At 42.0% G+C, this 22,607-nt stretch overlaps 1 protein-coding gene and 1 long non-coding RNA gene across 3 annotated transcripts in view; one reads left to right on the forward strand and one right to left on the reverse strand.

Moving 5' to 3' along the window:
• The window catches only part of LOC116503855, a 31,344-nt gene extending 29,473 nt beyond the window's left edge, over positions 1 to 1,871 (forward strand). The window contains exon 5 of the long non-coding RNA XR_004254748.1: positions 1,219 to 1,871. This is a non-coding gene — a long non-coding RNA (uncharacterized LOC116503855). The remainder of the gene's footprint in view (positions 1 to 1,218) is intronic.
• The window catches only part of PECAM1 (platelet and endothelial cell adhesion molecule 1), a 67,133-nt gene that overhangs the window by 25,104 nt on the left and 19,422 nt on the right, over positions 1 to 22,607 (reverse strand). The window contains exons 5-12 of one of the 2 annotated variants that reach the window (XM_032210528.1): positions 19,952 to 20,230; positions 13,026 to 13,274; positions 11,353 to 11,634; positions 9,549 to 9,830; positions 5,983 to 6,090; positions 2,918 to 2,945; positions 1,886 to 1,959; positions 862 to 915 (exon numbers count right to left, since the gene is read on the reverse strand). In XM_032210528.1, coding sequence (XP_032066419.1) covers positions 862 to 915; positions 1,886 to 1,959; positions 2,918 to 2,945; positions 5,983 to 6,090; positions 9,549 to 9,830; positions 11,353 to 11,634; positions 13,026 to 13,274; positions 19,952 to 20,230 — 1,356 coding nt within the window. The remainder of the gene's footprint in view (positions 1 to 861; positions 916 to 1,885; positions 1,960 to 2,917; positions 2,946 to 5,982; positions 6,091 to 9,548; positions 9,831 to 11,352; positions 11,635 to 13,025; positions 13,275 to 19,951; positions 20,231 to 22,607) is intronic. The other variant, XM_032210529.1, reaches the window with a different exon arrangement.

The following is a 22,607-nucleotide window of genomic DNA, read 5'->3' on the forward strand; positions in this document are numbered from 1 at the left end:
TTTCTTATTCTTTTTTTTATCCTTTATTTCTTAGTTTCATTCCTGTAAACCTTTCGTTTTTCCCTTGATTAATTGCCTGCCTGATTATAGACTTTATTGACTATATTATAATTATTATAGAATTAATTGATGGGCTCATTATAGGTGGTGTTAACAGAAGAATAGAATCAAGAACATGCGAAGTATTACAGCACTTTATAAAACTATAGTAAGGCCACACTTGGAATACTGCATCCAGTTTTGGTCACCACGATATGAAAAAGATGTTGACTCTCTAGTAGAAAGAGTGCAGAAAAGAGCAACAAAGATGGTTAGGGGCAGGGATGGGTTGCTCCCGGCATAAGAGCCAAGGTGGCGCAGTGGTTAAATGCAGCACTGCAGGCTACTGCTAGATCAGCAGTTCAGCGGTTCAAATCTCACCGGCTCAGGGTTGATTCAGCCTTCCATCCTTCCGAGGTGGGTAAAATGAGGACCCAGATTGTTGGGGGCAATATGCTGACTCTCTGTAAACCGCTTAGAGAGGGCTGAAAGCCCTATGAAGCGGTATATAAGTCTACTGCTATTGCTATTACTGCTGGTTCGGTACACATAATTTTTTTTTCTTACCTCCGGAGTCTGCGGAGGGCAAAAATCCCCCCCCCCGTGCGGTGTGTGTTGTGTGTGCATGGGGGGGGGGGGATTGTGCACACATGCGCAGGTGGGCAAGGTGCATTGCATTATGGGTGTGGGCCGCTTGCACACACACTTTCGGTACATGGGGACAGAAACGTTCGCCATTACTGCCATAGGTGGATACAAGTTGAGAAAGGCACTAAGCTAAAAAGTTAACATTTTATGTGGAAACCCAAACAACGATATTACCTCTATTATCCTCTTTTGCACTGATGTGATTTTTTTCGCCATCTTCATTATAACCTAAATGACAAATTACCCATTTCAGATTCTGATCACTGTCATTCCTTATTTTCAACTATAACTATACCGGTATCAACTACGGGTAGTCTCTAAGGAATTACCCCTGGAAAAAATGCATCCATCAGAAATTCCCCATCATTGTCCCATGTTTGGTTACATTAACACAACTATTAACACTGGGCCAAGAGGGGTTAATGATCTTGGACCTAGACTGGGCCATCATTGTTGTTGTCATCTTGGCAATGTTGTCATTATGTTGTCATTAAAAAGAAATGATTTTTCCACATGATCTGCTAATTACAGATTGGAAAGGATCTGCCAAGTGAATTAAGAGGAGAGGCACCAACAACATTTTCAACATTGAACACCAAGAGGGAGGCTTCATCTGTTCCAGTTGTGTTTACCAGCTTCTTTGAGCACAAGCTGTATTATCTGATCAATCTAAAGTGGACCAAGCCCCGGGGTGAGAGCCACCAGTGGTGGCTGCTGTGGGCATGTCCCCTTTCTGGTCCTTAGCCACTGATTTTCAGGGTCGCAGGAGTGTTGCAGTTCTCTGTGCCAAAATGCTATTGCTCTCACTTCTCTCTCAACCCATGGCTAGCATGAGATGAAATGGAAGCAAATTATTTGGTAAAACCATGGGCAGTGCTACTTCCAGAAAAAAGTGGGGGAGAAAAGCAGCTTTGATGCCAGTTCTCTTGAGTCTGTTTCTCTTTTCCCACTTCGCTTGCCTCTGGATGATCACTCATAGGACAGGTAGCCTAACCACAGAAGTCCTGTGGGTCTTCTCCTACCAGAAGCTGGCATGAAAGGAGATGTTCTCTGGTGCAGACCAAATCCCTATTCTACTTTGTTGCCAGGGCAGATTAAGTTAGAAAGGCCAATGTCCACAATGGATGGCAGCATTTCATAGCTTCTGTGAGGACGTGCCCAAATCTATAATGGGCATTAAGAAAGCAAATAATCTTACCATAATAGAATTCTTCTTCATTGTTGTGTCCTGTTGTCAGTTTCCCATCCACTGAATTGGTTCCTCTTTTGGATCTAAAATGAAAAAGAACAAGAGAAATAAAGAGGCATTTGCATTACAAATTACACATAGGGATTACTCAAAGTCACTGAAATATAGTTGTGTATTCCTCTGATGCCATAGAGCAGCTGTCCTCAACCTTTCTGACTCCATGGATCAGCAGCAGAGACATCAGTAGCAGTGGAAGCTTCACACGCATGCCCACCGTTTCCGCAGCCCAGTTCCCAATAGGTTGCGGACCAGTACTGGTTCACAGCCTGGCAGTTGAGGATCCCTGCCATATAGGCAATCTTTCTGTACTGGTGAATCTATTCAGGAATATTACAATCGTGTTATAGGCTCTTCCACCAAATGGCTGACACGCCCACTCACAAAATACCCATTTAGCAAAAGGCAACTATTGAGGTTTCTTCCTGATACTTTTCTAGCCCTCTGTTAGATTCATCACCTCTTCACCTTTTCCCTGGGGAGGAATATCTATACAATTAATTGGGAAAAATGTCTGACTCTGTTTTTTCTTCTTTACCAAATATTCTTAATTCAATATTTCTAAAACTCCCAATGGACCACTTCCATAGTAGAAACTTTCCTAATGCTCGCAAAACATTTGTATAATTTAACTAACCAATTCAATTATTTGTTGCGTCCATTTGGGCAGATCAATGAGGGCATTCCTACAGAACAGCATTAGGAATTTATTTATTGCTACCTGTAAGATATACATACAGAAAGCAATTATGTTTGGAAAAGTTAGCGGTAAAAGGAAACCAGGCCACCAAAGAACACAATTGCTGGACACTATCAAAGCTGACACCAGCCAGAGCACAGGAAAGCTCAAAGAAGTAGTGCAAAATGTGGAGAGACTGGCCCATAGAATTGCCAAAAATCTGATATGACTGAATGGATGACATCATCATCATCATCATCATTGATATACATATATCATCAATAATAATTTGAATTCCAACTTACACAGCCAACTCCGTAGAAATGGTTTTTGCTTGATAAGGGGGGAAAAAAACAATAAATTACTATGTTGCAGTACATAAACAGAAAGGCAGTTGTATAAACAAATGAATGGAGGAAAAGTACTTGTCATACTGTTATTCTAACACTGCACAAAGAATTCTGGAAGCAGATGGATCTTAGTTTAAACCCATGTTAGTTTTCTCTTATTTCTTAAGGAATAATTCATCATCGTAGCTATCAAAAATAACAATAGAATTTGTAAAGTGGGGCCATGTAAAATGGCAAATGGGGCAGTTATTAAAAAACTTACAAGAAAACATTTGTAAAAATATGCTAGACTAGAGGATCAAAACAGAAGAATTCTCTATAACCAATAGGGAACCAATTATCAGAAATTAGTTTTACAAATAACACACATATCCTTTCCACTGACAATCAAAAATCCCCTTAATCACATAGTTTTAAATAGGAGATTTCTACAAAAGTGCACTATTTAAGAATTTCATGCCCTACCTAAGCAGATATTTTCAATTACTATTTGCTACCAGATACAAATTTTAATCAATCAATGGAATTATCAGAACACTATTTTGGGTATCTTCAAATATACTGGGTTTTGTTTTTCTTTTAAAGATATAAATCTGTAACTTGCATAAATGAAGTTCGTTTCAAATTACACAACTCACCCAGATTTCTAAAATAATTGGGTTTGCACAGTGATAGTTCATTAAATATGCTATCCTTGGTTAATTTGTCATGGTGTATTTAATTAATTAATTTAATTTTCCGGGGTCACATGGAACTGAATATTCACTATATGGGGATAACAGGCTTTGCAGCGTTCTTTGATTAAAGAAAGGACAATATCTACATTCACAGGTGACTGGAAACCCCTTATGAACTTTTTTCAAAAAATGAAAAAAAGATGTGACTTTAGAGAGAGAGAAAGGTTAAAACAAAATTGCACATACTAGCTGTGAAGAATATTGGAAGCCATTTATTTATATCTGCCTTTATATCTTTCTCCTTTTTCTTACTTTTGTCTACTTATTGCCTTTCTTTTTAGCCTTTGCTTTCCTCCCACTTCTTCACTTTCCTGCTTTCCTTTTTCTTTTCTACCATTGTATTACTGTATATACTCGAGTATAAGCCTAGTTTTTCAGCCCACTTTTTGGGCTGAAAAAAGCCGCCTCGGCTTATACTCGAGTCAGTGAAAAATTTGCCCGAAATGGAGGAGAATATAGCAATAGCAGTAGACATATACCGCTTCATAGGCCTTTCAGGCCTCTCTAAGCGGTTTACAGAGAGTCAGCATATTGCCCCCAACAATCTGGGTCCTCATTTTACCCACCTCGGAAGGATGGAAGGCTGAGTCAACCCTGAGCCGGTGAGATTTGAACCGCTGACCTGCTGATCTAGCAGTAGCCTGCAGTGCTGCATTTAACCACTGCGCCACCTTGGCGGGGCCATGCCGCTGGGTGACACTCGTGAATGGCCCAGTGCCCCTGTGAGTTTCCCCTCCCTCTGTGTCAGTTTGCCGCGCAGCGCGCACCGCACCATCCCCCCTCCTCACGTTCTAATGTAATGCAGGGCTGTCTTACGATTCCCCTTCCTCCCCCTCCTGCCGCTCTGCAACGATGTCCCACCTCCTCCTTGTTATGGCAAGCAGCCACATAGCGATGTCCCACCTCCTCTGGTACAGTGATCCAATGATAGGAATCACTGTGCCGTGTGTCATAGGAGGCGGGACATCGCTCCCGCGGCTGCACGGGACATCAGCATCATAGCGGGACATCAGCATCATGAGGTGAGTGAAGTATTTCATTGAATACACCGCTAGTTTACTGTTTTTCTTTGAAATAAATATTCAAAAACATTATTGGTATCTATTTTTATTTTTGAAATTTACCGGTAGCTGCTGCATTTCCCACCCTAGGCTTATACTCGAGTCAATAACTTTTCCAGTTTTTTGTGGTAAAATTAGGTGCCTCGGCTTATATTCGGGTCGGCCTATACTCGAGTATATACGGTAGTTCTTATTATTGCTGTAAACATTTTCAATAAAAATATTAAAACATGGGCTGGGTTTACAAAACATAAAAACATGGTGGCTAATTGTTTGTTTTTAGAATTGTGAATGAATATTAAATGTTCTAAGCCATGTTCAACTATAATTTGTAGAACACCTCATACTGAGCAATTTCAGATATAATCTTAAATGAGTTAATCCAAGACCAAGACAACTATATTTAGGATTAGTGTTAGCTTGGCATGCAAAATCCATGATTAATGCCTAGAAAATTTAGTGCATTTCGTAAACTTAAATGCTCTTCTCCATTTCAACTTGCAAATGAATTCTTCCATCATCTCAGTTTTTCCCCATACTACAACAAAAGCCTCCATAAACATTTTCACTATATTCACTGACATATCTACTAACATTATAATTATGTGTGCATTTCAGTAGTGGGATTAAGCCAGTTTGCACCTATTTGGGAGAACCGGTTGTTAACTTTCTAAGCAGTTTGGAGAATCCGTTGTTGGAAGAAATCTCCTTTTGGCTTTTTCCACTTTTACAGAGCTAATCCTGTAAGGAAGGCAGGAAGGAAACATTCTGGTTTTGTTTCTAGCCTAATCTTTATTGCCCTGCTCACAGAAACTGCCTCTCTGGTTAACCCTTATTACATTGTAACAGCTAAAGCAAAGCACCCATCGACGTGAGTGACTTTGAGTTGGCTACGCCCACATGGTCACATGAACACCGGGCCACACCTACCCAGCTGGTCATTAGGGCAGAGAACCGGTTGTTAAATTATTTGAATCCCACCACTGGTGCATTTGCAAATTTAACTTTCCAGCCAATCAGCAGAAGCACTACTGCAGGACAAACGAAACACAAATTTACTTCGGACAAAGAAAGTATTAATTGAAGTAGGTGGAAGTGGTCTTCTTGTATTTCTTTCGTTAGGAAATGCAGCATGAATTCTAACAACTAAAAGGTTCAAAAGAAGGTTTCTGTACTATTCATTAATCAAGTAAGAACTAAAGATTTTGAAGATAGGCTTTACCTTTTGCTTTCAAACGACAATTCAACCAAATGATTGTAATTATAGCAGCAAGAAAAATCAGGAGGATTGTGGTTACAATAAGTCCTTTCTTCCACGAAGCCATGACAACTAAAAATTAAGAGAAAATTAGATTACAATTCAGGAATATAATGTCATAAGAATCTCTTCTAACCGTATCAACTCTTCACTGTGTCAGGGTCAGTTATGGCACTAAGTTAGAGTTTATTTTATTTTGTTCTGCTAACCTTGTGCACAAACCATAAAGTAGGGGTAGGTTGGCCCTCTACCCCCACTGTCATGGTTTCCATAGTCCTCTCCTTCAAAACAAGGTGACCAGAAATGGTGCTACTGAATCACAATCCTCTCCAGATATATTAGAAGGAGGAAGATTCCCTGGGGTTTCCAATAGAGGAATATTGGGGGGGACGGGACTGTTACAGGTAGTCTTTGATTTATGACCACAATTGAGCCCAAATTTTTGTTGCTAAGTGAGGCATGTATTAAGTGAGTTTTGCTCCATTTTATAACCTTTCTTGCCACAGTTATTAAGTGAGTCATTGCAGTTCTTAAGTTAGTAACCCAGTCGTTAAGTGAATCTGGCTTCCTCAATTGACTTTGTTTGTCAGAAGTTCGCAAAAGGTGATCACATGCACTGGGACACTGCGCCCGTCATAAATATGAGTCAATTGTCAAGCGTCTGAATTTTGATCAAGTGACCATAGGGAGGCTGCAATGGGTCATAAGTGTAAAAAGCAGTCATAAGTAACTTTTTTCAGTACCGTTGTAACTTTGAACAGTCGCTAAATGAACTGTTGTAAGTTGAGGACAGTTTGACAGAACAATTAATGAACAGAACGAATTGCCTCCAGAGGTTTTGGGTGCTCCAGCACTGTAGGTTTTTAAGATAAGATTGGACAACCATTTGTCTGAAATGAGGTAGGATTTCCTGCCTGAGCAGGGGTTAGACTAGAAGATCTCCAAGGTCCCTTCCAACTCTGTTATTCTATTATTCTGAGGACTACCTGTATCAACCCTTTGCTGGCACTTGGAGTTGTTATGGGATGGAGCTGGACAGGCAGATCCTGCCATGCAATTTTACTCTAATACACAGGTGTCAAACTTGATTTCATTGAGGTTGTATTTGATCTCGGGGGTCTGGGGTGGACGTGGCCAGGGAGCACGTGGCCAGTTCGACATCACTCGTCAAGGCTCCATTTTTCCTGCGATGGCCCCCTGCAGCTCTCTGCCTGTGAAAACAAAGCTCAGGGGAGACTCCCTGAGCTCTGTTTTCGCTGGCAGGGGGTTGCAGGAGGCTGTCACAGCTGAAAACAGAGCCTGGGAGAGCCGTGCACAGCCCTCCTGAGCTTTGTTTTCACTGGGAGAGGCACCATGGGCTGGTCCTTCACTGTTTCCAGGGCAGCCTCACAGGCCCAATCTAAGCATCCTTGCCTTTGACACCCCTGTTCTAACAGAATTGGACAAAATATAGAGGAAAGGCCACAAAATAAAGGCTAGGTGGACTGGAATTCTCTTTGCACTTTTGCTTGGTATCAGTGGTGGGATTCAAATAATTTAACAAATGATTTTCTGCCCTAATGACCAGCTGGGTAGGTGGTGGTCGGTGGTCATGTGACTAGGTGGGTGTGGCCAACTCAATGTCACTCACTCTTCACCTTAGCTGTTACAATGTAATAAGGGTTAACCGGAGAGGCAGTTTCTGTAAGCATGGCAATAAAGATTAGGCTAGAAACAATACCAGAATGTTTCCTTCCTGCCTTCCTTACAGGATTAGCCCTGTAAAGTGGGAAAAAAACAAAAGGAGATTTCTTCCAACAACCGGTTCTCCAAACTGCTTAGAAAGTTAACAACCGGTTCTCCCAAATAGGTGCGAACTGGCTGAATCCCACCACTGGTTGGTATGAAAGAACACAAACTTCTTTGCATTGGTACATTACATTCCTAGATGTACAAGCATCAGCTTCTAATCTAACACTAAAGGGAGAAAATGTGCATCAGGATGCAAATTATCTCCTTTTGTCTATAGAGGGCAGTATTTATGTGGTAATATAGTGGTACATGTAGTTCCATCACTTGCCCCATATCTACATCACTGAAGAGTTATTAGAGGTAGCCCTTGACTTACAACCATCCATTTAGTGGCTATTAGAAGTTACGGCCATACTGAAAAATGTGATTTAGGACCATTTTTCACACTTAGGACCATTGCAGCATCCTCATGGTCATGTGATCAAAAATTCAAACTCTTGGCAACTGATACATATTTATGACAGTTGCACTATCCTGAGGTCATGTGATCAGCTTTTGCAACCTTCCCGGTCATCATCTGACAAGCAAAGTCAAGGGGGGGAGCCAGATTCACTTAACAACCATGTGGTTCACTTAATAACTTCAGTGATGCATTTAACGTCTGGCAAAAAAGGCCGTAAAGTGATTCAAAACTCAATTAATAACTGCCTTGCTTAGCAATGGAAATTTTGGGCGCAGTTGTGGTCGTATCTGTGCAGTCATTTGAAATCTGGAATAATTCATGTTTCCTGTCAGATCCTATCTAAGTTTCATCCTGGCATTTGGAATATTATACATGTAGTCCTCAACTTAGGTCCACAACTGACCCCAAAATTTCTGTTGTTAAGTGAGACATTTGTTAAGTGAGTTTTGCCTCATTTTGTGACCTTTTGTGCCAAAGTTGTTAAGTGAATCACTGCAGTTGATAAGTTAGTAACACGGTTGTTAAAGTGAATCCAGCTTCCTCATTGAGTTTGCTTGTCAGAAGATCACAAAAGGGGATCACATGACTTTGGGACACAGCGACGGTCATAAATAGGAACTAGTTGCCAAGCACCTGAATTTTGATCACATGATCATGGGGCTCCTGCAATGGTTGTAACTGTGAAAACCAGTCATGAATCACTTTTTTCAGTGCCGTTGTAACTTTGAACAGTCACTAAAACAAACTGTGGTAAATCAACGACCACCTGTACAGAACAGAATCTGAAAGCTTGTTCTAAGAAAATGTTTTCAGAAATGCAGAAAAAAATTGTCCTTTCTCCTCTTGTGGTGCAAATACACACTTTAATTCTTTCTTTTGTACCCTTGTACTAACCAAGCGGTTCTTAGCACTTCTCGGAAGTATTACGTAGTTAAATTTTACCTCATCAAGTGTGATATCTACGCCTTGTGTCATGATGACACAATGTGTGTTCATCACCATGGTGGCTAATCAGTGGTGGGCTCCTAACCGGTTTACTATGGGTTCACTGAGAGGGCGTTTTGCTTTCTTCACTCACGCATGTGCGCGCCGTGCATTGCTACCCACGGGCAGTTGACTGAAAACTGTTCTGCGCATACGCAGAAATATGCTGGCAACGGCAGAAGAGACCGGGGAACTGGTTCTGGGTTGTGGCAGGCCTGGGCCGCTGCCGGTTCCAGCGACCCAGGCTCCCATACCACTAACAGTTCAGCCGAACCGATCCGAGCCAGTAGGAATCCACCACAGAAAGCAAGGCCGATAGACTCTGTCTTCTGTGCTCAGGAGCAGGACATACCCTTGACTAGGATCTTCTGGCTTTCCACAAAAGATTTTGCTTGGTTGTCAGCTCTGCAGAAGTAACTCCCTTCATCCTGGCTTGCGAAGCTTTCCCTGTGCCAAATAACTGTCCGTTTTTTGTTTTCTATGAAGTGGCGTAAGGATTTGCCGTCATTTTCTTTAAAAAAGTGGAACTCGATAGGGAAAGATCCTGATTCAACCGAGCAGAAAAATAAGAGTTCATTGCCATCTTCTATGTTCTCCTGTGGTTTTCTTTCAAAGGTTATGTTAGCAACTGGGGCTGTGGATGAAAGTACATGGACAGAAGTCAGCAGCAGATTAAACTGGGTTTAGCAAAGGTCACAATCCTTCCCAACTATGTTTTGTTATTTATTTATTTAATATCCTGCTTTCATCATTTGTACAAATATCTCAAGGTAGCAAATATATCCAACATACCTGTTCTGACCCAGCCTTAGCAGAACCAAGAAACAGACTCCTTGTCCCGAAAACCCCTTCTTTCTTTAGCTACTGTGAATTCATGGCATTCACACACAGAAAAATCCAGGCAATAATCCTTCCAAGGATAAATTGCAGTAACAGACCTTATCAGTTCCTTGGATAATTGCCTGGCCAAGATCTTCCTGTCACAAAGCTGTAAATTAATTCCTGGCAAGCAGTCTCTGAGGCACGAACCACCGATAAGCAAATCTTCCAAAATAAATCCGAACTGTTGTCTCCTACAACCACCACTCCCCTTTTGCTTCTATTTATTCCCCAGACAGGGTGGGGCCATTCAGCATTCACGTCAGAGGTGGGTTGCTCCCGGTTGAGTTGAACCAGTAGTAACACCGGTACAAACCAACTATTTCTTCCCAAGTCGGCTCCTGTTCCTCAGTTGTTCTCCTCTTCTGACAGCTCTGTGCATACACGCACAGCCCCCAGCTGTTCTTCTTCCTCACTTATCTCTGATTCTGAAGGCAGGTGGGAAATGTTGGGCAGCCCTGGCTCTATCTCTGCTTCCGACACAGAGCCCTCATCAGAGCCTTTCCCAGACTCCAGGATGGGCCCAAGTTCCTCCCCAATCTCCTCGTTGTCGGAGTTGCTGCCAGCTCTACTGGAAGCTGGCGGGCCACAGCAATACTTTCCTCCTGAGGTCCTGAGGACCCAGATTGTTGGGGGCAATATGCTGACTCTCTGTAAACCGCTTAGAGAGGCCTGAAAGGCCTATGAAGCGGTATATAAGTCTACTGCTATTGCTATTGCTATTGCTCCTGTTTTCCCCACAACAACAACCTCTGTAAGGGTGGCTTGGGCTAAAAGAGAGGGACCGGCCCAAGGTCACCCAGATGGCTTTCATGCCTAAGGTGGAATTAGAACTCAGGGTCTCCCACTTTCTACTCTGCTGCTTTCACCATTAGACTGGCTGGGAATTGGGCTTATGTATAAAAAAATGGAGTTGCTATAGGTCAGGGGTGTCAAACTTGCGGCCCGTGGGCCAGATGCATCATACGCTGCCCCCCACCCCCCATCCCAGTTCATCACAGGTTTGACACCCCTGCTGTAGGTAAACATGAAGCTCTGTCATCTCCAACGGAATCCATTTCCAGACAGCATGCAAAGGCAAGGAATTCCTGTCTATATAGGATCTTAAAAAAAGCAACATAAGAGTGCTAAGATTTTTCAATGGAACCTTAGGAAATCAATAATTTCCGCAGATCAGATTTCCCAACCTGGCAGCCTTCAGGTATATTCAGATTCAGACAAACAGCGATTCTTGCCAAAACAAAAAACAAAACACATAGCAAATAGCAAATAGTTACCTATTATAGTGACATTTAGCCTTTTGCTTTGTTGTGAAAGAGAGTGGCCGTTGTTAGCATGGCACCTGTATTGTCCAGACTCGTGGATGCTAGAGGCTTTGACCGTAAAATTTGCTGGTACATTCTCTTCAGTTACAATCTGCCTGATATTTATATTCCCTCTGTAAAGGGAGTATGTGATAGGCAGAGTCCCAAACCTTGAGTAGCATTGTAAGACGAAGAACTTCTCAAGTACAGCGACTTGGGAAAATGGTTGAGAAAGGACAGGCAGAGAAACTGGAGCTGTAGAGAAACCGAGTATTATTTATTAATTAAATAACTAACTAAATTTATTTGCTGCCTATCATACACAGTGGGAGATTAATGGCACTTGAAATATTCAAACAACCCTGTTTCATTACACGGCAGTTAGTTCCAAAAATAGAAAATGAAAGTGCAGAAAGAAAGCCACACACAATGGTGAGAGGAAAGGCAGTCTGTAGTGGTCCAGAAATACAGGTAGTCCTCAACTTACAACAGTTCATTTAGTGACCGTTCAAAGTTACAACAGCACTGAAAAAAGTGACTTATAATTATTTTTTGTTCTGTGTAAGCCGCCCGGAGTCCTCCGGGATTGGGCGGCCTATAAATCTAATAAATTAAATTAAATTAAATTTTTCAGAGTTTACGATCTTTGCAGCATCCCCATGATCATGTGATCAAAATACAGATGCTTGGCAACTGGTTCATACGTATGACCATTGCAGTGTCCCAGGGTCTTTTGATCACCTTTTGTGACCTTCGGACAAGCAAAGTCAATGGGGAAACCAAATTCACTTAACAACTGAGCTACCAACTGATCAACTGCAGTGATTCACTCAACACCTTTGGCAAGAAAGGTCGTAACATGGAGCAAAATTCATTTAGCGAATGTCCCACTTCACAACAGACATTTTGGGCTCCATTGTGGTCGTACATCGAGGATTACTGTATTCTTTAAGAAGGTGGCACGTGATAAAAATGCACTATCACAGGACACAGATGAGCTGATTCATTTAATGAAGCATGAGTAATTGTACGTTGCTGTAAAGCTTGGTCACATGACCATGGTGCACCGCAAACAGCTGTAAATGTGGGCTAGTTGAAAAATGGACCAAAAGGGGTCATGTGACTGCTGGGGGGGGCGGTGTCGGGGATTTGGAACCAGGTCTTAAATAGCTTTTGAGGCTTCATCATAACTTTGAGCAGTTGCTAAGCAACTGATCATAAGTTGAGGATTACCTGTACCATAAAGTTGCAGAAAGGCTTGTATGCAGTGTATAAATATTTCCTATTTATCAGATAAGAAAGCCTAACTTAGTCTTGGCTTTTCTAAATGCATTGGACATGCCAGCTAAGATTTCCAAGATTAGTTGTCCTGACTTTCGCCATATCAAAAGAGGGCTCCTTGATGCCCTCTGAGCTTTCTTTCTTTCTTGCAGACATTTCATTACCCAAAATAAGTAACATAATGATGTTACCTAATTTGGGTAATGAAATGTGTGCAAGAAAACAAGCAAGCTCAGATGGCATCAAGGAGACCTCATTTTGAACCCTGAGCCACAAATATTCTCCTTTATTTATATCTAGAAGAGCTCCAGGTTAGAGAAGGCAGAAAGAAAAACAGGGAATTTAACATCTTTAAATCAACCTACCATAAACATGGAGAAACACTGGGTCACTTTCCTTGGAAATGTTGTTTATCTCTGCTCTGCATATATAGCTTCCACTGTCAGATACATGGAGTTTAGTCCTGTAAATGCTGGAGTTTACCAATATTTTGTTGTCCTTTATGAGTGAGAGACTAATCAGCATTGAACCATTCACTTGACAATGAATTTCTACGATGCTGTTTTCGTCCCATTTGGTTTTATTAACCACTAACATCGGTTTGGAAAACAGTTCTGCAAAATAATGAGAGAACATAAATTATTGATCTGGAAAGGGAAGGGGAGCTTGAAGGTATTTGTTTGTTTAGAAAATTTATACCCATCTTAAACAAACAACCAATATAAAGCAGCAGTCAAAGCACTGCCTGACTAGGTGGCTCAGTGGCTAAGACGCTGAGCTTGTCGATCAGAAAGGTCGGCAGTTCAACAGTTCAAATTTCTAGTATAGGTCACCTGCGTGAGCAGGGGATTGGACTAGATGACCTCCAAGGTCCCTTCCAACTCTGTTACTGTTAAGTTGCACTTCCCAAATACAGTCTCAAAAGAATGGATATTGGCCTCTGCTAACAACCTGGTTCTCATGATGGAGGGGTAACCAGGATTTCATAACCTTTTGAAAGGCCATGAGGGTAAGAACCATTTAGATCTGGGGCGGGGGTGGGAAATACTGTTTCTTAAGACGGGGACTGTCACAGAAGACCATGTCACCTAGGCTCCTGCAAGATGGCTCTATATCAGTGAGGAGACCTGAAGTATATGTGCCCTGATGGGACAGGCAGAAATGACTGGGGTGAGGCAGTTCTCGCCCTCTGCTATATATACGAACTTAAAAATTATAGCTGGCACCTTACACCCAGTGGAGTTGCATAGACGTGATTTAGACTTCTACATCAACACCGCCAGAGAACGTATGCGTCTATTAATCGGAGACAGTGGCATAGCTATTGCATTATACTTCTGTAAATGTTAACTTGTTGGTTAGGGGGCGCTCAAACAACAATGTGACTTGCTTTCCACTTGCCTCCCAACACAAATCAACCAATCAGCATGCAGGACACGCAGCTCCACACAATACATAGTTAAGATTTGGGAGCAGAGGTGGGTTCTTACCAGTTCGCACCTATTCGGTAGAACCGGTTCGTCAAATCTACCGAACTGGTTAGAAGAGGTTCCACCACTGGACCCGGAAAGCAGGCCACACCTACAGAAGAGGTTCCAAAAAATTTTGAAACCCACCACTGGCAAGGATCTTGTAACTTGACAGCTTTAAGACTTGCATGCTTCAATGCCAGAGTTTCTGAATAGCTACTTGGACCGACCTAAGTACTAATTCATAATTTCATATCTGGTCACATGGGCGGCAAGCCACTCCCATTCGGTCACATGGGTGGCAAGCCACTCCCACAATGGAGGCCACACCCACAGAGTAGGTTCCAACAATTTTTGAAACCCCCCACTATTTGGGAGGCATGCACGTCAACCCACCTGCAACTATCTGCAATGTACATTTATCCATCAATCTCTTCTCAGTGTAGATATGCGTCAACACTTACACTCCACGGACAAGTCTAAATCAAACTTGAAGTGTACTCAATACTATGCATACCAATTGTTTCCTGGACCAATTGAAGGGTTTGAATGCCTTCCAAGACAGGGTGTTGCAGTAATTCAATCTGGAAGTGACTAAGGCAGGAAAGACTACCAGCAGATCCAAGAAAAGGCACCACTGGTACATAAGATGGATTTGTGCAAATGTCCTGCCCACCTCGCAGTTCGAAAGCATGCAAATGTGAGTAGATTAATAAGTACCACTTCGGTAGGACAGTGAAACAGTAGTACCATTCCACGCATATAGCCTTGCTGGTCACATGACCATGGGAAATGTCTTTCCCTTGGCTAAGAAATAGAGATGAATACTGCTCCCTAGAGCTGGACACAACTGGACAGGGAAACCTTTACCTTCCTACCTTTTAGGCATAGGTAAGGTAAAAATTCCCCTCACACATACGTGCTAGTCATTCTCGACTCTAGAGGGCAGTGCTCATCTCTGTTTCAAAGCCGAAGAGCTAGCGCTCTCCAAAGATGTTATCGATGGTCATTTGGCCTGCATGACTAAACACTGAAGGCGCATGGAACGCTGTGACCTTCCCACCAAATGTGGTCCCTATTTTTCTACTTGCATTTTTACATGCTTTCAAACTGCTAGTTTGGCAGAAGCTGGGTCAAGTAAAAGGGAGCTCACTCTGTTATGTGGTGCTAGGGATTCAAACCGCCAAACTGCCGACCTTTCTGATCGACAAGCTCAGCGTTGTAGCTACTGAGCCACCATGTCCTGACCTTTTAGACATAGCTACCAACTAATCCTTGATTAGAACTCATGAGTACAGGAGGATCTCCTCATTGTACACCAGTTTTGCCTGGGGGGATTACTAGGCCTAATAGAGTTATCAATGGCACAAATCCAGAACCAGCTTCACCCCTAAATCCAGAGACCCTCATGCTTGCTTGCATGAGTTGCAATTCAGCAAAGATACCTATCCCCTTCAGGGACTAAGGTATGTCATTGAATGTTAGTTTTACAGCATGTGAACCACCCTTTCAGAACCAAAACAACAACAAACAAACCTTAAAATTAGTGGGAGCATATGCTCAAAATTCTTGAATAATGGTTCCAAACATAGATCCCACCCCCCTCTGTCAACCAACAGGGAATATTAAGGTAATAGCACTGGAATTATCACCATCAAAGTTGACACCAGCCAGAGCACAAGAGCAACTCAAAGAAGCTGTGGAAGATCAGAAGAGGTGGAGAGACGTGACCCATAGAATCACCAAGAATCAGACATGACTGAATGCATATCATCATCAACATATTGGAATTATAGTGAGGAAGAATTTGTAAGGTGATTGTAGAGATGAGAGAGAGGAGGAACAGGTTAACTATAATTGCAATGTACAAAGCTCCTTCCTTATCAGTACATAATGCATGGGATATCAAGTCTTAGTACCCCAGGCGCAAACTGCGCATTTATCTATGAAATGTGTGACCTGCCACAATTCAGTGATTCTTGGCAGCTTACAAAACCAAGCTGCCTTTTTCTGTTTTTAATACTGTAGCCAAAACAGAAGCTTTATTGCCCAATAGAAATTTGCCATTCTCAAGTTTGCAGAAATAATAGGGGAACAATAATCTATTGAAAGAAGCTATTGAGTCCATGGGTTTCCTACTATGTAAAAGAGCTTATGTATGTCAGTATTCTCTGTGCATCACTCAGGTAGCCATGCAGCCGCCAGGCAATGCCTCAAACCCTTGACATGGTAAAGATATCAGGTCTCTCTATTATTGGCTTAAGTTCAGAATTTTTAACAGATTTGATTTTCGGAATCTGAAAATATAAATGTTATTACATTACTGCCTTTTAACTGAGATAATTGGCACTTTTTACAAGGCATACAAAATTATTGTTTAAATTTCATGCATGGGTGATATTGGCTCCAATGCCATCCTTTCAGCATTTTTCTCTGGGTCTAATTTTTCCTGTCACTGTCAGGAAACTCTGGATGGTTCACTTTCGTTCCAAAAACGCTAAATGCACTTGTTTGTTCACTTGCTCGCTGCCAAGTGACTGGAAGGTGGCTTTCGTTTCTTCCAGGAAATTTGGATTAATGTTTATGTACTCTTCTAAAAAGACATCCACAGTACAATGGAAACAATAAGAGAAATCACAAAAATAATAGCACATTTCCGAAAAAGACGTGAACTTAAATCTTAAAATACATTAAAACTACAAGCATTGCAATACTCATTCACTTTAAAGAGTACAAGTATTCCTCAACAAAATTTTCATTATTAAGCCAGGCAGTTGTTAAGTGAGTTTTGCCCCCGTTTTCAACTTTTTTGTTATGGTTGGTAAGCGAAATCATTCAGTTGTTAATTGTATCCTGTAGTCATTAAGCATATCTGGTTTCCTCCATTGACTTGGCTTATCAGCTGGGAAGGTTAGAAAGGGTGATTACATGACCCCGGGACAGTGCAAAGGTCATAAATACATGGCCAGTTGCCACAAGTCCAAATCTTGATTAGTGCATTTTTCAGAGTATAAGACGCACCGGAGCATAAGACGTACCAAGATTTTGAAGAGGCAAATTTTTTAAAAAAGTTTTTATCCTCTGCAGACCTCCCCAAAACAGCCCAGTTTTCATGAAAATGGGCCTGTTTTTTGTCAAAAAAATGGCATGCATAGCCTTTAGGAGGCTTGTAGGGTGCTCCTGGGGGCTGGGGGGGGCAAAAAGAAGCAAAAAACAACCTGTATTTCACTCATTTTTTTCCTTCCCAGCCCCCAGGAACACTTTGGAAGCCTCCTAAAGGCTCTGCACGGCCATTTTTGCAAAGGGGGCGTGGTTTCAGGAGGCTAAAAATGCTGTATTCAGTGTATAAGACGCGCCCAGATTTTCACCCTCTTTTTTGGTTGAAAAAGGTCCGTCTTATACCCTGAAAAATACGGTATGTGACCATGGGGATGCAGTGATGCAAGTTTGAAAACTGGTCATAAGTCACTTTTTTCACTGCCGTTGTGTGAGAAACAGACTCACCACTCAGAGATTTGACAAAGTCATTGAGTGAAGCTGCAAGCAGTTTATTGAAAAATATGTTTTTTTTTCAAGAGAGGGTGGCTAGCAAAGTAGGTACACCCAAAGATAGATTCCAGCAGCATTTCATTCCCTCAGCCAGAAGTGCAAGTCCCTCCCTTGTTTTCGAAAAGAGCCATAAGATTCACAACTATTCCGGAATGCCTCTATCCCCTCCCTGTTTACATTTCTCCATATCCCTTTACTTAGTTCCACTTTTCCCTTGTTTGCTTTTAGCAGTGAGTAGCCCACAGATCCTGCTTTCTGTTAACCCTGTAATGGTAAACCCATGGCACGTGTGGCACGCAGAGCCATCTCTGAGGGCACGCGAGCCGTTGCCCTAGATCAGCTGCAGTGCTCATGAGTGCACTGGCCAACTGATTTTTAGCCTTCAAAGGGAGGACTGGGGGGGAGGTCATTTTCACCCTCTTCAGGCTTCAGGAAAGCCTCCAAAGCCTAGGAAGGGTGAAAAAACGGGCCTACCAGAAGTAGGGGTGGGGGTGGCAGGGCAGTGGGATGGGTGGGTCATGCATGCATGCAAGGGGGGCGCGGGGGGCGCGGGGGGATTGAATATGGGTGTGGGCACATGCATGCACACTTTCAGCACCCAAGCCCAAAAAGGTTAGCCATCACTGTTGTAACCCATTTGCATCGGCACAAGAAACTGAAATAAGCAGTTAGTTTCTTTATCCTATGCTTCTCTGTAAGCTCTTGCGGTTAAAATGCCAGCTGCCATGTTTCTATCAGCTAGCTTTTCTTTCTAAGACGACAGACATTTCCTCTTCTTCTAACTTTTATACTTTCTTGTTAATTCTAAGGCACATTATTTTTCTAAGCATATGTTCTTAAAAATGTTAAATTATGTCCAATGCAAAAACAACCCTTTGTTATTTTCCACCGTTGTAACTTCGAATGATCACTAAATGAATTATAAGTCGTCAGTCGAGGACTACCTGTACTGTAATGCTACCCTATCATAGAAGGAAGGCCCTGTGTTTAGCTGAAGCAAGTCTGAAGCACTACATTGGAGTAATTCATATTTGCCCACAGACTCCATGAGATGGCTCAAAAGCAATCTGAATGCTATTTCTGAGTTTGAAAAGTGCTCCTGATAAATGTTATTGTCTACTGTGCCCTTCCCAAGTTTTCAAGTGGATTCATGATGGGCTGAAGGACTCAACTGCCTTACTCTTAGGCAAGGCAATATTGTCTTCATAGCCTACAGCTTGCCTAAAAAACAAGCAACACCTTCTGTGTCTATTTCCAGAATTGTGGTATATGAATGCCCAATCCTGCTGTACTTAAACCTTCAGGAAAGGAAAAGCATGTGTGTTTAGATCAGTGGTGGGTTTCAAATTTTTTTAGAACCTCTTCTGTAGGTGTGGCCTGCTTTGTGGGAGTTGCTTCCCGGCCATGTGACTGGGTGGGCGTGGCCAACTTGTAAAATGTGGTGAAACTCACTTAACAAGCTCTTGCTTAGCAACCAAAATGTTGGCTCAGAAACTCTGGCATTTGAAGCACGCAAGTCTTAAAGCTGTCAGGTTACAAGACCGTTGCACCCCCTAACCCTTTAGGAAAAAAAACCCCAGGGGTGTTCAAATGTGACAGCATTAAGACTTGTGGACTTCAACTCCCAGAATTCCTCCTCTTGCTCTTCATCTTGATGATGTGCGGACGGGCGGGGGGAGGGAGCTGGAACCGGTTTTAAACGGCACTGTAGATTTGTGGAACCTCTTCTATAGAAGAGGTTAGAACAGGCAGGAACCCACCCCTGGTTTAGATACTCCCTTATTTTCTGCTAGGTTCACCTGATACAGCTACAGAAGGTGTGAAGGACATCATAGGACATCATGAGGCAACTCTGACTAGAACTCATCCATACCAGAGATGGGTTGCTCCTGGTTCAGTCTGGTTCAGCTGAACCGGTAGTGGAATTCAGGCATGGGTTGCAGAACCGGAAGCAACCCAGGCCTGCCATGCCCCCGAACCGGTTCCCTCACTGCTGCTGGGCTGCCGCAATTTTGATTTCTAGTTGTTCTGCGCATGCGCGAAGAACAATTTACATTGAACAGTGCACACGCGTCTGGCCCATGTGTGAGCAAAGTGAGTGAGTGTGCATTGTGTGCGGGTTGCGAACCATCAGTGAAACCGGCAGCAACCCACCCCTGAACCATACGATAAATTCATATCTTGAAAAAGTAGATATTCCACTTCATAATTATTGAAACCATAGACTAAGATCAGGCCATGAGTTATTAAAGCAAGATGGAGAAATCTCTTACCAGCCACCACAAGTTCTTTTTTGTTGATTTTAGATACACTTCCATGCTCCACTTTGCAAATATAATTGCCATTGTCTTCCATCTTGACTACCTTGCAATACATTAGGTTCTCTCTGCCCTTTGTGCTATTCAGAATTGTTTTATTTTTCTGCAAGATAATTTCAGTTTGATCCTGGTGAAGTAGGATGTTCATAACAGTTGAACATGTTATGCAGATCTTATCCCCTTCGGTAATATTCTGTGGTGGGTTGATGGTTATTTCAGGAACACGAAACGGTTCTGCAAAAAAGAAAAAGCCAATCTATCATAATTTTAAAAAAACCACAAAACAATAGCATATGGAAAGTTTCCAGAGAGGTGGCTACGTTACTCCGCTAAAGAAAAAAATTGAGTCTGGGCCTTGTGGCAGCTGTCAGAAAAATAATTTGGGCTCCCAACTCAAGCTGGGGCTGCATAAGAATAAAAATGAGATTCAAACAGCTGTGAGGAAAGAAGAAATATTTATTCCTAAAAGCAAAACAGTTTGCATTTAAGGGCAAGGTGCAAAGAAATGGGGTACAGCAAGAGATTTTTTTATAGGGGGAGCTTGTCTGGGTGTCATGTGCTGATTCTGGGATGACACTTGAGGGGTGTGCGTAGTATATTTATTCTTGTGAATATGGAGCTCCTCTGAGAAACCTAATTTAATTAACTCTAGCGTGTTTGCAGAACTGATCCATTGATATGTGGATAAAGTAACTTATTTGAGGAAGTTTGCCAATTTTAGTTGATTAACTTAATTTCAGCTTGATTCTTAATTATCTAGTGGAGACACTGATTCTCAGATCATTATGGATTTGTCAATATTTTAAGGGGAAGATGGAAACAGTATAAAGAATAAAATATATTTGGTTATAAAATTTCTCGCACATCGTATAAGCTAATTAAGAATTTAAGATGTCATTGATTATGGTCCACTTCTTTAGATATATGTAGTATTATCCATATGAAGGACTGAGGAAAGGGAAGGGTGGGAAGGATAAAAGTAAAGATTAAATAAGGAAGTAAAAATAATTATTATTTATGGTTAGTTGCATGTACTATTATTTATTTATTGGTATTGTTGAGACTCTGGGAAAATATGCATTTAGTTTAAGCACTTGCTGTCCAATGGTGTGTGTGTGTGTGTGTGTGTGTGTGTGTGTGTAGATGGTAATTTCAACTGTGTAATGAAAGCCCTGCCCTGCTCCTTTGTACATGCATGCAACATTGACACATATACAAAAGGAACAAGGGATAAACAAGGGAAGAGCTGAGGTGGCGCAGTGGTTAGGGTGCAGTACTGCAGGCCACTTCAGCTGACTGTTATCTGCAGTTCAGCAGTTCTAATCTCACCGGCTCAAGGTTGACTCAGCCTTCCATCCTTCCGAGGTGGGTGAAATGAGGACCCAGACTGTGGGGGCGATATGCTGACTCTGTAAACCGCTTAGAGAGGGCTGAAAGCCCTATGAAGCGGTATATAAGTCTAACTACTATTGCTATTGCTATAATCACTATCTTGCCTGTTCTTTCTTTCTCTCTCCTTCTCCCTCCCCCCCCTCTCTCTCACACACACACGTCAAAGTATGATCTAAACTACCTTTTTATCTTTAAATCCAGACCATTGTATGAGTTTATATTAAAAAAACCATTCACAATATAATTCTGTACCCTTGTTGAATTTATTCTCTCACTGGGGAGATTATTAAGGGACATACACATATTTATGTCTGTTCAACCAAGGATAAATTGCATTGCAACATTTTAATAAAATTCCATCTCTGCTCTTAATGTTAGTGAATGGACTTGAAGAAAATAATTGTGATGAAATATTTGAGGTGGTTTCCCCTACCTGCAACATCTCCACTACTTCTAATTTAAGCTCTGTACCCACAAAAACACATGTGTGGTTGTGTCTATAAGGCAGTAGAGCCAGTTAACTTCTTATCCTTTTGAGGTGCAAAAAAAAAATGACTGTGGAGACAATTCAGCGGCATGGATTTTGGGACTTAGGGGTGGATGTTCTGCTTATTGGTTTCTAAAGATAGCACCCTACCCTTAGCGTAGCAGAGTACTTATGTCAGAAGCACCAAGGTGCTTCCTGATTGAAAGATTTAGCCAGTGACATCACCATTGCTCAAGGGAAACCCAGTAAGGGACTACTTTCATGTTCCCAGCAGAAGCTGGAGCAAAGGACAGGAGCTCAACCCTGCCCCAAGGCAGCATTCGGGTCTCAAACACAGGCTAGCTAACCTCCAACTCAGCATCCTAACCATGCAAGCCACTGTGCTCCTCACCCTACCCTTTGCTGCTCTTTTAGTGGAGTTGAAGAGCTCCTTGGAACAGTAGTCACTTACATGACTTAGAAATCACTAGAAAAACAGGGGAAAAGGTGAAACAATTGAAGTGTTTTTGGTGCTGCCCATTGGTCAACTTGAGGGCAAACCCATGAGTTCATGAGATGCTTTCAAGCCTCATCAGTAACAAAAAGAGTAATTGTGGAATGGTTGAAAACAGTTGTTGGAATGAAAACTGTGGTTATGTGCAATGTCCTTTATTTTCCCTGGGTTAAAAATGGTGACATTTTTATCATAGCATGTATTAATCAGCTGGTCCATGCAAAAAAAAAAACAGCTGC

Source organism: Thamnophis elegans, chromosome 2 (genome assembly GCF_009769535.1).
Source record: "Thamnophis elegans isolate rThaEle1 chromosome 2, rThaEle1.pri, whole genome shotgun sequence".
NCBI lineage: Eukaryota > Metazoa > Chordata > Lepidosauria > Squamata > Colubridae > Thamnophis > Thamnophis elegans.